The 18,555-nt window shown below is 50.7% G+C and overlaps 1 protein-coding gene across 1 annotated transcript; it reads right to left on the reverse strand.

Annotated features, from left to right (window-relative positions):
* Positions 1-8,590: 8,590 nt before the first annotated feature.
* Positions 8,591-11,423, reverse strand: LOC117857258 (uncharacterized). Its single transcript, XM_034739843.2, has 2 exons — positions 10,147-11,423; positions 8,591-10,010 (listed from the first exon to the last, which is right to left on the reverse strand). Exons 1-2 carry the CDS (start codon positions 11,322-11,324, stop codon positions 9,161-9,163), a joined length of 2,028 nt encoding a protein of 675 aa, XP_034595734.2. The 5' UTR covers positions 11,325-11,423; the 3' UTR covers positions 8,591-9,160.
* Positions 11,424-18,555: the final 7,132 nt, after the last annotated feature.

The raw sequence follows: 18,555 nt of genomic DNA on the forward strand, positions 1-18,555 counted from the left end.
GCAGACGCAGGGGGTTGCCTTTCATTCGCTGCGCTCTTTTGTTTTCCTGCCTCATCACCCAGTCAGTCGCCTGGTTGCCCTGGCTTGGGGTGATCTTCTCATCTGGGTTGGAGGTGGTATCTCATTGGAGGACTCGTCACGCGACCTGACCTGCCTCCCAGTCGTTGTCTGTCCTCGCAAGGCGACACGTCATCCACCGTGACATCGGCCACAGGCGCCCGTCTTTGCTTCTTTTTAAAGGTTCACCGGCTCACCGCTGCTGCTGGAGTGCTGGACTACTGTCTACCGCTACAGCCTGCACTACTGTGTGCTCTGTGCATCTCGTCAGCTGCTCACCGTTGCCTCTGCTGCCAGTCCTTGTACTTGCACGGCTGCATGATTCATCTTGACGCGATCGAAGGGGGGTGCTGCTTCCACGGAGGAAAGTTTAGTTATAGTTACATCAAATATTTAGATATTAATTTGAAGTATTAAATATAGACTAATTATAAAATCAATTCCATAGATGGAGGTTAATTCGCGAAACACATCTATTAAGTCTAATTAATTCATGGTTAGCATATATTTACTATAGCATCACATTGTCAAATCATCATTGATTAGGCTTAATAGATTCGTCTCGTGAATTAGCCTCAATCCGTGCAATTGATTTTATAATTAGTTCATATTTAGTCTTCCTAATTAGTATCTAAATATTCGATGTGACAGTGACTATCGTGGAACCGAACACCGTCTAAGGATTGATTTGGGTGCGGCGCAGCACAAAATATGGATGGCAGTTCGGGCGAACTTGAGACCTACGCATTTGCTTGTCACGTCAGGGAGAGCTTGTTTAAGAGCTTTGTTGTTCCCATCCCATCCAACTTAAAACTTATCTTGGTCATTGTACAGGACGATAAAAGGACAGCGACACGGAGTGGGTGAGCCCCTTCCTTCCATGAGACCACGACTGATACAAGTTTAAGGCAACCATCTTCAGTTTATGCTGTCCTAAACAAGGCCGGCCACTAATCATTGGCCAGTCAAAAGATACGCTAATAAGCGTCCATCTATCAATCCAGAGTACCGTGCCGTGACAGCACCAGCAGATGGCACTGTTTGCTGGCACGGGGGTGCCGGTGGGTGTGCCGGTGGGTTTCGGGACCGGGCGACTGGGCGAGGGGGGGAGCACACAGGATTGCGCACGCCTGCCGCGAGGGGAGCACGCACGGCCCCGCTGTTGTGCGGCGTCGCGTCGTCCAGGGCAGGGCAGGGACCCCCGGCCAGCCTTTTGGGCCTTTTCGGCTGGCTTTGGCGTGCGGGCAGGCAGGCAGCCGAGGCCGCCGAGCGGTCAAAAGAAGGGAACGATGGGAGCAGCAATGCACTGCACGGCGGCTGCGTGCTGCGTGGTGGGGTGGTCCGCCGCAGCATCATGCGCGCCCGCCCGCTCGCTCGCAAAAGGCGTGCGAGGGGGGCGTGGAAGACTGGAAGTGGAGGAATTGGGGCCGGAGGAGAGGAAAACCGCCGACGTATCGGCGCTTTCCGGAGGCGCACGCTCGGCTCACTGCCGGCCGCCGGTGAGGGCTCTTGATGCGGCACGTCGCGTTCTGAACTTGTGGTGGACGACAGGAAGCTGGCTTCCTGCTGTGGTTCGTCCCCGTTCCGAGAACTGATTCCGTGGTTGCCACGCTGATGCCGGAGGTGCCGCGACGCTGTTCGACGAGCATCGGGGCATGGCAACCATGGTGGGAACACACACGCCGCTCGTCTAAGACATGGGTTGGAGTCACAGATCGGACCACCCGGACCCGGGGTTGGGGTGTGGCGGCCGCATCCTATCCTCCGGAGTCCAGGGGACGGGCCGGGACAAACCAACCTAGTCACCACGCCCGCTTTATGACTCCGAGCCGCATACGAAATCCCGGCCTCGGAGCCCGATGTCCCCCTCTGCTCTCGCTCCGGCCTACGTGCAGCTGGCGTCCTCGACTTTTCGGCAGCCAGCGGCACTTCATCAGGAACTCACGGCACCCGTAGTAGGTGTAGATAGGCTCTCCCCTGCACCGAGCGGACCCTACCACATGCTTATCTTTTCTTTTTTCTTCGCATCCTCTGCCTCGCTGTCGGAGAGCTCCACGGTGGAGCGGCCGGCGAGGCTAGCGCGGCCAGAGAGCATGGGGTTGGAGCGGCCGGCGAGCGCAGCTCGCTTGGCTCGCCGTAGGGACCAGGGAGGGGCATGGCCTTCACGAGATCCGGCGGGAGGCATCTCGACCACGGCGCCGTGGGCACGGGCGGGGCGCGGGGATTGGCGCGGGAGGGGATGCCAGCGCAGGTGACGTCGCAGGCGGCGGCCGGCGGGCGGGGTGCGGACGCGGCCGGAGGGGTGGGAAGGACCGTCAGTGTAGCCGGACGGGGGTCGCAGGCAGCGGACACGGCGGAGGGGCGGGGTGAGCTCGCTGCGGACGGACTACACGGGAGCTAGGGCGGTCAGGCGACGGTGACCCGTGGAGCCTCGCGGGCTCTGCTGGCGGTCGTGGCTCGACGGAGGCGCGGGCGCTCAGACGCCACGGCGCGCAGGTCAGCTGCAACATCGTCAAGCTCGGGATCCTTGCCACATCGCCAGGCCTAGCACCACGAGACCCACATGCCCCGCCGTAGGCTACCGAGCCTCACGGCCTACGCCGCCGGCATCTGCTCCTACGAGCTGTGAGCGCAAGGACGGCATCGCAGACGAGTCCCAGTTCGTGCGGAGGTGGGCTCCAGGCCCTTGTCGCGAGTCTCGGCATGGCCGCGGCCACGACCGCCATTGCGGGGAAGCGAGCCGGCACTGCGGTGCGGGGAGGCAGCCATGGCCGGTGAGGACGGTGCATGGGCGAGGAGGCAGGCCACGATGGGGCCTAGGCACCTGGCAAAGGGGACATCATGGAGGGGGTAGCGCGGAGCTGGTGCGTGGTTGTAGGGCTGCGGTTGGCCGGCGTCCAGGCCTCGCCGGCCGGGAGCTGGGACCAGTGGAGGCGCCCGTTCGTGCGGGCCACAGACATAGAGCGTAGGGAGAGAAGTGATTAAAAAATCTTGAATCGTGGGGACTACAGAACTTTGGAAAAGTAGGTGTGAAAGCTGATCCATTGGATGCCTCATCTTTACTGCTCTCTATAGGTGACATGTACCGAGTTATAGAGAGTTGCTCTCTATAACCATTGCGGTTGCCCTCAGGATCATCGCCGGGGAACTAAGATTTAATACTCCGTGCAGCTATGATGGAAGGTATCATGTACCTTCATTTTTGTACTGTGGATGTATCGAGATTTGAGTCATGTGTCAGTGTGACAGAATTACATCTTATCATGTACTGTATTTTGTATGATGACCTACATACAGATACCGGTTCATGTACACAATAAAAGAGCACTTCGTTCTCCTTCCTGTTTTCAAAATGATTTGAACGCCGGTCACTCTCTCTCCTACCGTACAGCCAGCCTCCCACTCTCTCAATCTCTTCCCACCACAGCTCTTTCTCTCTCCCCTCAAGCAACCCAGATCCGACGATGCTCCAGCCAGATCCCACGGCACTCCGGCCAGATGCAGCTACGTCGGGGGCATACCTATCGCAGTCGGCACCGGTTCTCTCAACTACGAACCCCTGCGATGGCGGCACGGCGGTTTCGACACCGGCAAAGCAGATCTGGGCCGCGGCCAGATTTGGCCTGGATGGCGATGTGTGGGGCAGGCTCAGCACGACGCACCCCAGGTGACCTTCCCACGGCTAGGAGCAGCACCCCCCATCACCCATGGCGACAGGAGCAAGCGACGCGACCCCGCAGGCGACGGTGGGTCACGCCCTCGCCAGCGTCCCTGCGACGAGGAGTACCGGTGGCCCGGGAACCAGGGCAATGAGATGCAGCAGCCCCTAGCCAACGTCAAGGAGCCGCGCGACAAGCGGCTGCGGCGGCATGCGACCCGTCTCTTCGCCCTATAGCCCGATCTCCGAGCCCCTAATGCCGACAGCCATGGCGCGGGCCGGTCTGAGGTAGCGGTGGTGCGGCCCTTGGAGGCTAGATATGGCGTCGACCATGCCTGCGCGCGACCGCCGACCATCGAATCTGGCGCGATGCAAGGTTGACCAGGCCTAGTGGTCGGGGCTCCGAGAGCTCGGGTGGCTCCGCGCGGGCTGGAGGAGCTCGGGCAGCGTTGCCGGTGTTTTATAGCCGGCAACCTACCGAGGGGTATCCCAAGGTAGTAAATTGGTCGGTGGGGATCGCTGGACCTGTAACTTGATGGTGAAAGCGAGGACACCAGACACGGATTTATACAGGTTCGGGCCGCCAGAGTAGCGTAATACCCTACGTCCTGTTTGGGGTGTTGTATATTGCGTCCTGCGCTTGTGTGTTGTTTGGTATTGAGGATTTGATCCTTTGTTGTAGTTCTATGAGGTCTTGGCCTATCAATTTAGGGATCCCTGCCCTCCTTTATATACTCAGGGGGCGAGATTACTAGTTAGAAGGTAGGAGTCCTAGTAAAATTACATGATATAAGTCCTAGTAGCATTGTAGAGGAATCCTAGTAGGAGTTCGTCTTCTTCCTTCCTTGCGGGTACTGGGGGTCTATCCCCGACAAGCGCTAAGCCACGTCGCGAGGAGAGGGCGCGGGGCCTACGCGGCCGGGGCAAACGACACGTTGCATGCCCGACCATGGCCGGCGAAGCGGTGCTGCGGTGAGGTCGGCTGATACTCGCCGCCGCTTAGCACGGGTCGTGGGCCTTCGGTACGGCGCCCGGCAAGTAGGCCGACCGGGTCAACCATTCGCCATGCCTCGCTCCGTGCTGCGGAGCAGAGCAACTCCTTGCCACCACGCCTAGTCTGGCAGCCCCACGGCTGCAGTGGCCCGCGCCCTGGTTGCGGTCGACGGCCACAAGGCTCGTGGCCGACGCGACCGCCAGAGCTAGGAGCGCCCGGGTGGAGGAGTGGCGGCGTGTGGCTTGACTATGTGTCGAGCGGCGGACGATAGCGCTCGGCAGGATTTTGTTTTTCCTCCTCCTTCCTTTCTCCGATGCTTTCTCTTGTTTCTTCCTTTTTCTATTTTTTTGCTCTATCTTTTGTTTTCTCATGTGCTTAGCCTTTTTCTTGTGTTTTGTACAGATTTATTCGTGATGGGGGAGCACGCGAGCACTGGAGGAGTATTTTTTTTTCTTATCTTTAATTCATTGGATCCTGGTGTGCCGCTTGCTTTTGTCTTATGTTTTAATTCATTAGATCCCCGTGGCTGTGGTTGCGCAGTGAAATTCGTGGTTGATCCGACTGTTAATTCGATTGAACTTGTTCGTCCGTAACTCTCTGGAGCTAAACTCTAAACTCTAAAGGGCTTGCAACTTTGTGCACGTGATGAACAAGTTTCGATGTGGGGATTTTTTTGGTAAAGAACATGTATTGATGAACTGATGGATTTTTATGCGATGAATAGCCATGCGATTTGAATATTTAGCAGGCTTTTATATGATGTGCACGATTTGGATCATTCCAAATTTGTGTTGTACAGGCTTTTTCCTTCAAATTAGGGTGCCTTGTATAGTGTAAAATTTAATTTTGCTAAACGATACATAGGATGTGCATAGCTGTGCACGGTGAATTTGTGATATACCTTGATGAACCACGGTACATAGGCTGTGCAAAATTTACATTTTGTGCTATGGTAATGTACCAGCGACAGTTGGGAGGTTAAAAAAACATAAACAAACGGTTAGAAGTCCCAAAGCCTGTAGTGAACGTGGCCAGGGGGCCGGTTCGGTGGCGGAGGAAATGAAAAAAAGGCGTCTGCAATCATGAACTTGAGTGCAGCCTTGTGTCCTTGTGTCAGTAGCTTTATGTTCCCTCGTTCTGACGCTGGTACAAGCATTTTTGAAGAAAAAATGAAATACGAAGGAAATACATATTCCCTCCGTCACGAAGAGTGCAATTCTACGAGGGGTAGCGTGAGAAGAGTCCAATATCCTTATCTGTTGGCCACATACAGTAAGTTTTGGTATACAAATCAGATCTGATCAGGTGGTTAGATCTATTTTTCTAGGATTGCATTTTTGCATGAGATTTTTCTCAAAAGTTAAGGATTGCACTTTTTATGGGATGGAGGGAGTAGACTAAAGGTATGTTTGGTTGCTAGCTACCATTTGCTACACCTAACCTTTAGCAAGTGTGGCAAGCCACAGAAAGTGTGGCAAAGAACTTTGAAGCTACACTTTGTCATGGTATAAGGAATCTCGCCACACCTTTTGTCTCTAGTGAAGAAAAAAATCTTGCCAAAGATTAGTTGTCCAACCAAATATTTAACTTGTCAAACTTGTTGTCAAACTTGGTACTACGAAGTGTGGTCGGAAATTAAACACCTAACAGACATCAGCACACGAGAAACGATGCAGATCAAGGGCTCCGATTGCTATCGCAGCTGCCGGGAGCACCATCCCGCTGGGAATGGCAATTGGCGAACGCCTCGCCAACTTCCAACACAGCGAGAGAGAGATCTCTGCTGCGCTCTCGTCAGTCACCGCAGGTATCCCTCGTGCGGGGCGTGTCCCGACGCGCTCGGACGGGCCGACGCTGCCGAGTCACGGTCACGCGCCCCCACGTTCGCTCCCCCAGCGGCTGGCTCTGGCTGGACGGCGCGGCGACATGGGCGAACGGGCCGTGGGCAGCGGGCATGTGCCACGGGAGTGGGGTGGTGGTGCGGCAGCGAATCCCCCAACAGGCCAACACACACCTGATCAGGCCAGGGCCGGCAGGACCCCACGCGGCAGCCTGTGCTCGCCACGCCACAGCCCCACGTGCGCTGCGAGCGTGGCGCGCTGGGGGCTGCCACCCCTCGGGGGGGCGCGGCCGCCCAGCTCGGACCGCGTAGAGCTACAGGACGACCCGGGCCGGCCAGCCCTCGTGCCAGCGGCGTGCTATCTCGCGACGCCGTCGGACGCGTATCCCGAGACGCGCGACGACCTGCTAGCTCATCGGGTCATCAGAATTCAGGTGGGCAGGCGCCGGCACCTCAGCAACGCCTGCCCTTCCTACGCCGGATCCCATACCGGATCTCCTCCGTGTTAGCAGCCGCGTTACTCTCCCCCCGTGTACACGGTCCAATAACGGCATGTTATGTTAGCAACGGCTTCAGCTTCCAACAACCCAACACCCCCTGATCTGATTTTATTTTACCCCATGAGATGAGATGACTCAGGTCACACCTAGAGCGTCGGCCTCGGCCACGCCATGCACCCAAATGAAGAAATCATGGAGCCACAAAAGGAGGAGCAAGAAAGGAAAGGCGAGCTGGCCGATTACTGATTAGTGCTCCTGAACGTGCTTGCCAGGCTCTCATCACCCTTTAAATAGTACATACTACTATAGCAGTACAAAGAAAACCACAAACCAGAAAGTGTTAACCGGTGTGCATGAGGATCAAATTGCAATGTTATCGTAGCAAGCAACTCCGTGTTGTTTATACCCCAACTAGACTTATTATTCTCTCTCTATATATATATAGATACGCGGCGATGGAAGCATCAAGCACGCACAGCCGTAAAGCGACGGCGGCCGAGGAGGATCGTGAGACGGATCGGCTAGCTTGGCGTTGGCGCCATGCCAAAAGGAAGCGCCCGCTTCTTCCTTTGGCCGAAGCGATCGTCCAGGGGACATGTCCGTCGCTCGGAAGATCGTGCTGGATCTCTCTCGCCCGGCGAGGAATGAGATCCCAGCCAGTGGCAGATCACATCATTAGCACCGCATAACCGAGGATCCGGAGGCGAGGACCACCGCACCGCACCTACCCGGGGTTGGCCTCGCTTCCTCACCGGAGATTATCCGCATCAGGACTCCCCGCCTCGGTCGATCGGCGGATAAATACTCCCTCCATTTCAATTTTTTTTTCGTTTTGAGTTCTATAGAAGTATAGAAGTATGTACTTGAAAAAGTTAAAATGACCCACAATTTAAAACAGAGGGAGTACCGGTTTACATTTAAAGTAGAAGCAATTTGCAGATTTAAACACTATATAAACAAGACGGGTGGTTTCATGGAAATCTGAAACTGTATCTGGATGTGGTTGCGGTTTCATTAGGAAAGATCTGCCCCTCAAAAACAGGCATACCCTGATTGAATTGGTTGATCCGTCATATCAACAAAATGACCCCCCTCCAGATCTCACGAACATTATTCCTAGCCCCCTTCAAATGAGATCCAGATATAGGGACCATCTGATTCCGTGCGTCAATCCACACGGCAAATATCTCATAACTAATAGTAGTATACTCTACAGGATATCCATTTAACTTCAGATCAGATAAGATAATTTGCTAAATCAGAATACCAGAAATAATGGGCGCAACAGGACCATCCGAAGAGGATAAATCAATATGCGGGTTTGAAATCCTCTACTTGTCTTCTACAGGAGCGATCAAGCACAGAAAATACAGTTTGAACACAAGACTATGACCTTGCTGATTTGGTCTGCAACTAGACACCCCACGAAAACGACATACAGCATATCGTCGAGTGGAAAGAGCACTGCTACACTTCAAAGCAAGATCGTTCGAATGCTATGAAGCAAAATGAGAGATACACGGAACCAGGGCAACCCCAAGTTGCAAGAGAATCAAGGTCAATGTATTAAACGATAAGAAACATATCAACATCAATATCAAAGTACAAAACCGGACCGATGTACACATATGGATATTTTAACTCGAATTGAAGTTTCTACAAGCAAACTAATGACACTTATCTGCACCTCAACCTGAATGACTTCCGAGAGTTCAAATATACAGAGGGGCTACACAAATGATGACTTCTTCGTTTTTACCAAGGTTCTTTTGGACACTATATATTTATTCAAAACAAGAAGAAGAAAAAAATAAGACAGCAATTGGAACTGGGATCCAACGCTTGGCTTTCCCCAATCTAATCCAGCATTGTCACCCTTCTATCAGTCTCACCAACACAAGAACCATCCCGTTATGATCTTATTTTCAATCCATGCTTGGATGCATACTTGATTTGATCCCCAATGCACAGCTTCATGGTAGCAACACCTTGCCACAGACTCACGTAACATGCAGTAGCAACAATAATGATAACAGCAGGAAACTATGCCTCTAGAGTTTGCAACATACCCGAAATTCACCAATTCTCATCCTCAAGCTATGGAGTGCTGCTTAATGTTTTTCAGCCTGACCGGCATCAGGAGAGACAATGGGCTGATACTGAGGTGGCATTGTCGGAGGCGCTGCTGCCTGCGAGTAGTAGACTTGTGGGCGATTCGGATCAGCATACTCATACCCATAGTTGCCTGCCATGTTCGCAACGGGCTGCTGAGCAGGGTGGTGGTGGGATTGAATAACATGGTGGTATCCCACTCCAGCATATCCAGGTGCGGCATTGGGTGCTTGTGCAGGGGTGGGAGCAGCTGTTGTTCGGTAAACACCAGGTTGCTGCAATTCAGGCTTCACTGCCATCTGAGGAATAGGCACGGTTGGCTTTGGCGTTGTGTCAACAAGGGCAGGCGGTGGCAAACTGACTTGTGCACCAGGAGGCATGCTATAAGGCTGAGGTGCATTCTGCTGCATAGGAATGTAATACATCCCGGTATTCGGGTCGAATGCATGCGCTTGTTGCGGCCGAGGCACAGGCTGGGGTGCCTGTTGAGGGACAGGATGGGGTGCCTGTTGAGGGACAGGATGGTGATAATATGATTGGATTGGAATGAAGGTGCCGGTGGCTGGGTTGTGGATGAAATGCTGATTTCCAGCAGTAACAATCTGCTGTGGAGCTGGCTGTTGCGGTTGTAGTGGTGGCTGCGGCGGTGGCGGTTGCTGCTGTGGCGGAGGCGGCGCATGCATCTGGGCAAAGACATATCCAGGTGGGGGCTGTGTCACTGCGGCAGCCGCAGCGGCAGCAGCAGCATCAGGAGCCGATACTGGGAGGCGGTAGCTGGCAGCTTCAGTTCCCACTGGCATATCTCGCTTCAGATCGGCTGGAGGAGACCTATCGTTGTAGTAGACGGCTCTGAAACAATTGACAAGACCCATGGACCGCATAAGGTTTCGTCGTAATTCCTACTCAAAACAATCATTCTCTGAAAGAAAATAATCTAAGCATAGTAATATGCATGTAAAAATTGGTTAGGTTCCAACCAACCTACCTATTGGTGGGATCAGCAACGGGTGGAACCTCCTGCTTTGGAGGCTGTGGCTTCCTGCTTCCGCCACCATGATCGGACTTATCATCGTCCGAGAACACTCGGCTGGACGCCTCAGAGGGGCTCGCAACTGGAACGGCCATGGCAGGGATCGGCACCTGCGGTGGCGGTTGCATGTAGGCAGCAGGCGGCAGCTGCTGCTCGGAGATCCCCATCTGCGCGAAGTGGTCCTCCACGGTGGTAGGTGGCATGACACGGGCGTCCGGCGGGCGGTCCTCCGGCCGCACGCGTATAGGCGGCAGATTCGATAGCGACGGCGCCGAGGAGGTCGAGCCGAACGAGGAATTCTTATCCAGCATCGGCGAATCCGGCACGGACTGGACGTCGTGCGGGTGTCTGCCGCCGGCGGCGGCGGCGGTGGCCGGGAGCTTCTGATGCTGGCTTCCGCGCTGTTCCTCGGAGGGAGCTGAGTTTGGGACCCCGCTGCGGGAGTGGACGGATGAGTCGTCCTCCAGGCCGAGGAGGCAATTGACGGAGGCGGAGTCGGTGGAGATCCCCCTGGGGATGCCGTCGAGGGAGCCGGAGATGGCGCTGTTGAGGGCGTCGACGAACCAGTTCTCGGACTTGGAGGAGTCGTCGAGGAGCGAGCCGAGCGAGGACGAGGACTCGGGCTTGGCGGGGAAGAGGAAGAGCCGGATCCGCGAGGTCCGCGAGGATCCGCCGCCGGAGGATGAGGCGGCGATGCGGTCGTACTCGTCGACGAGGTTGTCGAGGTCCTCGTCGGTGGAGACGGAGATGAGCGAGTCGAGGTCCTCGTTGGGGAGCTGGTATTTGAGCGTGAAGGGGCGGCCCCCGAGGAGCGAGCGGGAGAGGCGCGCGTGGACGTCGGCGAGCGACGCGTGCCGGTCCACGGCCACGATCCGGGTCTCCCCGCCGAGGTAGCAGAGGGACTTGTCCGTCGGCCGCGGGACGATCCGGCCCCCGAAGCTGCACATCAGGCGGAGCCGGCCCCCGCCGCCGGCCGCCGCGGCGGCGGCGGCCGCGGAGGACGGGAAGGGCTCGTCCCACGAGTCCCCGCCGCGGCTGCGCGGGGAGGACTCCGTGGACTCGGGGTACCCGGGCCCAGGGCCGGGGCCGGAGCCCCCCACGCCGGCGGCCGTCGCCGGCGGCACCGGCTCCATGAGGGCGCAAAGCGGCGGGCGGCGGGCGAGGAGGGGAGGGTGGTTTGCTGCTCTGGCTGCGCTGTCTCCTGCGTGGGTTTTGGGTGGGGGATTTTATTAGATTTTGGGGGAAAGGGGAATATATGAGATGAGAGGAAAGCAGAGGGGGAAGCGAGGAAGGAGAAGGAGGAGGAGGGGAGGGAAGGGTGGTGGGCCCCGCGCCAGGAAATATCGCTGGTTACGGGAAGCTGTTTTGCGGCCTGCGATCTAGGCCCGGTTCCTGCCTTACCCCCGGCGGCGGCGGCTGCGCCTGCCTTCTCGCTCGCTCGGGTTTTTTTTTTTTTTTTTTGCCCCTTTCTTCTTCTGCCCCCGCTTTTTCTGTTACGCCATGGCGAGCGCCATCCTGCTGAGTTGTTTTCCTTTGATCGTCAAGTGGCGTCTACTGTTTATTATTCCTAAGTGAGGACTGCTTGATAGCCTTTTAGACTAATCATCCAGAAATTGACCCTCGACCAGCGGAAGTTCCATGTAAACGCTCGAGTGGCCGAGTAACACGTCGTCATTCGACCGTATCCATTGTGCAGGTACTTTTCCTTTCTCGTTATTCTCAAAAAAAGAAATTAAATAAATTTACACATACTTAAAGAGCATCATAGTAATTTCTTATTATTTTTGATACTTGATCCCACTAAATTAGTGCTTCTTGATATTTATCTTTTTATACTTCGTGGTATATCCTTTGTTTCCACCTTTCCATTTCGCCGAATGGACGGTTCTTATTTTTTCCAAACGCTCTAAAATTTCTCTTATATATAACTCATAAAAGGGAAAAAAAGAATATTCATGAATCGCATTTCAGTGTCTTCGATGGTTACGGTAACGGTATGAATCAATTGCTTGCGTTTAACAAAAATTAATCGAATTCTCACACCTCAACATTATAAGACCATGATCCAATGCTCCGAAAGGACACCACTGGTCCAGGTACCCTACGGTCCTACGACTCCCCTCTAATCTCCCCCCTCACTAGCTGCAATCAATCGAGGATTCTAGCATTTTCAACCGATTAAAATACAAGGGAAAAAAGTGGTAAGAGTGAAGAACACAAGAACATGAACAGAATTGCACGCCTGACTCGTTAAATTGTTGAAGCAACAGGGCTATTGCACAAAAGTGGTTTGGAGAAGCTCGCAGAGGAAAGCAGCTCAGTTTCGCAAGTTGGCTGAAGGTGTGTTGGCAGCTCATTCCTCGACTCCTCATGGTCAGTGGACCTCACGAAGAGAAACGAGTTTGTCGCATGAGCTTCCTGATGAATGTTTGCAACGTTACAAATTAAAAAGTACCAGCACCGCACACCGCTCCTTGTTCGATAACGTCGGCTTTCCGTTAGCCTGTCCAACAGAAGCTTGCTCACATTCCGAACCAGCATCCTTCCTACGAGCCAAAAAAGAAAAATAAAGAAAGAAAGAAAAATAAAGAAAAAAAAGAGAAAGGGAACAACTGGAGTACAAGCAAGCAAAACCTCGACACCGTTTCGGCATTTCCTAATTTTTCAGGCTCACCGTCGCCGGCTCGCCTGGTCCGTCCGCGCCAGCTCGAAACATCAAATCCAGCAGAGGGGTGCACTTAAGGGTGGTAATGGTTGACCCTCGTGCCTTCTTCACAATCCAGCACTATTTTTTAATTTAAAATTATATAATATTATGATCTGACTCTCATTGAACCGATCTTTAAATTTTCACAATCCAGCACTATTTTTTAATTTAAAATTATATAATATTATGATCTGACTCTCATTGAACCGATCTTTAAATTTGCCAGATTAAATTAGTTATCCTTTACCGTACCAAGGTACACTGCGTTTGACACTAGGGTGTTTGGCACACAGCGGCTAAAATTTAGCTCCTGTCACATCGGATGTTTGACACTAATTAGGAGTATTAAACATTGGTTAATTACAAAACTAATTGCACAACCCCTAGGCTAAATCGCGAGACGAATCTATTAAGCCTAATTAGTCCATGATTTGACAATGTGGTGCTACAGTAACCATTCGCTAATGATGGATTAATTAGGCTTAATAGATTCGTCTCACGATTTAGCCTAGGGATTCTGCTATTAGTTTTGTAATTAGCTCATATTTAATCATCCTAATTAGCATCCGAACATCCGATGTGACAGGACTAAAGTTTAGTTCCTATCTCCCAAACAGCCCCTAAACACGACGGGAATCGTACTGTGCCACGCTTTTTCGCTCTCTTCTTTCCTCCTGCCATCAACGGGCCAATGGGCCTCAGGCAATGGATGGATGGATATACCCGCCCACAGAAATGGCAGAAGAAGTTCAATTTCAAAAAAAAACAAAAACAAAGAAAGAAATGCTAGAAGATACAAGCGCAAGATCCAAGGCCTGCGATTGGACGCGTCTCGCCGCCTCGGGAATTGAGTCTGCTGCGCTGTGCTGCCTGAGACCCTGAGTAATCAAATCAGACCGACCTCATCTCCGGTCACCTGCCGCCGCCGCCGCAACTTGCCGGTTGCGGTGACCACGGAGTGGAGTGGAGTGAAGCGGGGGGGTTAGGGGAAGGCTTGAAGTGAAGGGGAACCGGGTCTTTCTTTCCAGCTGATGAACAGCTGACGATTAGGGCAATGCAACCGCCGCCGTGGAGTGCAGGCCAGCGCTGAGCAACAGTATTATAGTCTGGTGATACAACGTGACGGGGCATAAGTTAGGTATCGCGTACAGAATAATGTTGTGATATGATTTAAGTTAGTGACCGACCAGCTGGAGAGATGGTTCGAAAAGGCGGCCAAGCCGTCGCTCCTGCGTGTCAGCAAAAAAGCGTACGAGACGCCGAGCCAAAATGTGATCGTATTCGATCGAGCACCCCGGACGGCATTGCCTTCGTTCGTTCGGGTTGTGCGCCTCCAGCCTCCTCGTTCCGTCGTGCTTTTCTTTGTTAGGTCTGAATACACGGCTAGGAACAGGAGGCTGGATAGGCCATCACTCATCAACACACGTTTTGATCACACGTCACGATGCATGGGTGTGTGTTTCTGCTTGTGCTAAACTAAACGTTGCTAAACAAAGCTGACGCTAATTGATTGGTCAACTTTGGGTGATGCACGTACCTGACAGGGGAAGCCGGGAAAAACAACAATATCATTAGCCGAGGTGTCCCCAGATGATGATACAGCAGGCTTGAGAGGAACTGAATTGAGAAAATAAAAACTTTTGGCTCATGCTACAGAAGGGATAGAGAATGCAGCGGATCGACCAGACAACTCCTCGTTCATTTTCTGTTGGGTTTTCGTCTGTCAGCTGGTGTCGCCTTCCGATCGATCCATCGAGGAACGAATGCTTGCACGCATGCACTAACAAATGGCTTTCAGCTCAATCTTTTTGTAGTACTCCAAAGAAGCATTTTTCGTCAGGGCAACGAACGAATCGGAATTACCGATGGTGAAAGACAAGCACATGGAAAAAAAAAGGGAAACGCAACTGCCAGCGGGGGAGAAGCATCCGCGCGCCGTGAACGAACGGCCGACCGGGCAGCCGAGCAGGTGAGGTCGCGTCCGGGCGTTGCACGATCCGCGGCACGTCGTTGCATCGGGCCATCAATCCGCTCCCTCCCTCGCACGAACGTACGTTCGTATCGACCGCTGCGTCTCTTTTCCGTTACAGGCGCAGCACGATCGATGATCCATCGCCGATGGGCGCCTTTTGCTTCAAGCAAACGCCTGGATCAATGGAATCGATCAGTCGATGGAGGCATCATCGTCGGCCGCCGCAACCCGTCGCTGCACGCACGATAGAAAACACACACACACACCTGCCGTTCGAGTGCTGACCATTATCCCAGATCGCCATCACCATGGGGTCCCTACCTGCGCGATCGTGTTGCGGTCGTCGGGATTAACCGAGGTCGTTGTCGCTGGTGCCAATGAGCAATGGAGGTCGATCGGGCCCCGCCCCCCGCGCGGTGGCGATGATGGCCGGCCGATGCATCGAGCCCCCCGGCCCGGTGTGGGCGGTGGCGGTGGGGTGGCTTCTTGCTGTCCAGATCGCTTCGATCGTCGGAGCTGCCGCAGCGATCACGTGACACGTGACACGGCTCGCTCGCAGGTTGTATTCTCACTCACCACAGCAGTCAGCAGGCGTTTAAATTCACGGGCTCTGGTCCTGTTTGCCTCACCAGTGTTAAAGTTTAACACCCGTCACATCGGATGTTTGAATACTAATTAGGAGTATTAAACATAGGCTAATTATAAAACTAATTGCACAGATGGAGTGTAATTCGCGAGACGAATCTATTAAGCCTAATTAGTACATGATTTGATAATGTGGTGCTACAGTAACCATTTACTAATGATGGATTAATTAGGCTTAATAGAATCGTCTCGCGAATTAGCATAGGGTTGTACAATTAGTTTTATAATTAGCTTATATTTAGTTCTCCTAATTAGCATCCGAACATTCGATGTGATACTGTTAAAGTTTAACACCTCGTATCCAAGATCTCATTTCATTTACGAGCATTCCGATCCATCCATCGGGATCGAGTGAAAAGACGGAGAGAATAGCCGGTTTGCGTCGTTTCTCCCAGCTCGTACAGATCGGGCGTCTAATCAGCTCGCCCCTCCTAGTGCGAGGTGACGGTGAGAAAGGCCGGGTAATTGTCAGTCTTGCCACGTCCGATCATAATCATGCTCAGTTCGTCCCATGCTGGCCGGTTCCGGTTCCGACAACAAGACACGCAGAGGCAGAGCGAAGAAATCGATTTTTTTTAAAATTTTAACCCTTTTTAAATAATATTTTAAAAACAACCCTCCGGATAAATATATCCATCTTGTGACTTTTTGCCACGCTGGCCCACGTGGCGCAATAAAATAACGTTGTCACGCCATATACAGAGAGCACGGTGAGATGAGGACTCCTCGTCACGCCACTTTGCATAGCTTGACGCTACTCTAATTTAATTTATTCATTTTGGATCATCTAAATAGAATAATATTTGAACTTTAAATGATACGAAACTTAGCATGTACGACATATAAGGTGTGAACATTCTATTTTAGTAACATGTGCAATGCCATGTGCTACATATTTTAAAAATTTTAATTTCAAAGTAGGTTATGCATTATACCTATATCCCACTTAGGGCTCTCGTTAAATGATTTTCCTACTTGGGAGCATCTCGATAAAATAGCATTTAAACTTTGAATGTCACGAAACTTAACATGCGCACTGTAGATAAAAGTCCAATTTTACTTACATGTAGAAGGTCAAGTGCTACATATTTTAAAATATATAATTTCAAAGTAAGCTACGTACTATCCCTCTATCTCTCATAGGACAAGTGTTAAATAAATTCACTTCAACTTTTTCTTTCCTTCAGTTTAATAACTTAATGAAGTCTAAATATTTTAAAACTCTAATAATACTATATCATAAGATATATTTATTTCATTTTAACTATATTCACACTCTTACTATTCTTTGTTTTGTTGGTAAAACCAAGACAAACCTCATGTTTTCTAGCTAGGAGTAGAAACCACGAGAGCGCATGAGCTTCCATCAATCAATAAACAATTGACCTTATTCAATTTTGAATTAGGCCAATGGATATGACTAAGTTGTAAATACAAGTGTTAGAAATCCGTAATTTATGATGTCTAAGAAATAACACTATAACACTACATTGTAGATTGCTGTATCATTATCTCTTTGAAATTAGAAACCATGACATGATACTATAAATTGGGATTAGTCTAATAATAGCTAGAAACATCCATGCAACATAGTTTGTGAGAAACTTCTCGATCACACAATACACCATCTACTTTGCTATCCAACCTGATATATATTACAAGAACATGAAGTACATAATATGCGAGTGAATTAAACATGAATGAGTTAGAAACCATGTGTTCTTTGAAGTACATCGTAATATACTATAGTGTGCATGCAGAAATGGATGGATGTTAAAACTAAGTTTATATTAGTGATCAATTAGTTTGTATCCCTTAATAGAGAGACACAAGTTAGTGGATAGACACATCTATGAACAAGCATGCATGTTTAGGTGACAATGTTTTATAGGAACACTCTTTCCTATGTATAACAATGTTCATTAAATCAATCAATACAACCAGATATTAATCTCACTTTCTCTTATGGCATTTAAGTTTCAATAGCTACAAGATATGTACTGAAATTCCCAAACTAAATTCATTAGTTAAGGTGCGGGTGTATGATCCGTAGTGAGATGGTAGATCGGTGTACTCCCTCTATCCCCTCTTAGTGTCGCTCTAGAACCACGTTCCCCTCACAATCCCGGTTCCCGAGCGACAATTAAAACGGGACGGAGGGAGTACTCATAGTGCCAGGTAGCATATATAGAAATTGAATAAATCTAAAAATATGATCACATCATCTTTGTTAGCAGGAATGTCACATCTTAGTCATATCCACAGGCTACTTCAAAATTGAATATGGTCAATTGTATAATGATTGATGGAATGAATATGGTTAAAATAAAATAAATATATCGTATGATTTAGTCTTATTAGAGTTTTAAAATATTTAGGGTTCATTAAGTTATTAAATTGAAGGAAAGAAAACGTCAAAGTGAATTTATTTAACACTTACTACTGTCCTAAGAGAGATAGAGAGATAGCTTACTTTGAAATTATATATTTCAAAATATATAGCACTTGGCTTTCTACGGATTAGTAAAATGGGACCTTTACAACTTCCACAGTGAGCATGCTAAGTTTCATGACATTCAAAGTTTAAATGCTATTTTATTGAGATACAAGTAACCATTTAACGAGAGCCCTAAGTGGGATACAGGGATAATACATACCCTACTTTGAAATTAAAAATTTGCAAAATATGTAGCACTTGACCTTGTACATGTTACTAAAATGAAATGTTCACACCTTATATATCGTGCACGCCAAGTTTCTCAACATTTAAAGTTTAATACTATTTTATTTAGATGGTACAGAGTGAGTAAATTAAACTAGATTAGCTCTTATCATGCCATGCAAAGTGGCATGATTTAGAATCACGTTGTCGCACCACATGCAGTGGTGTGACAAGAGAAGTTCATGTCATTTGGCCGTGCCAGCGTGGCAGACTTGTCATGCCACGTGCACTGGCGTGACAACGTGGGGTCACGAGATGGAAATATTTGTCCCGAGGATTTTTTAAAATTATTATTTAAAAAATGTTAAAATTAAAAAA

The sequence above is a fragment of the Setaria viridis genome, chromosome 5, assembly GCF_005286985.2.
Source record: "Setaria viridis chromosome 5, Setaria_viridis_v4.0, whole genome shotgun sequence".
Classification (NCBI taxonomy): domain Eukaryota; kingdom Viridiplantae; phylum Streptophyta; class Magnoliopsida; order Poales; family Poaceae; genus Setaria; species Setaria viridis.

Coding starts and splice junctions, on each gene's coding strand:
- LOC117857258 (XM_034739843.2), bottom strand. CDS start 11,324: ATGGAGCCGGTGCCGCCGGCGACGGCCGCCGGCGTGGGGGGCTCCGGC. Junction 10,011..10,146: donor GTTGCTGATCCCACCAATAG/GTAGGTTGGTTG, acceptor CAATTGTTTCAG/AGCCGTCTACTACAACGATA.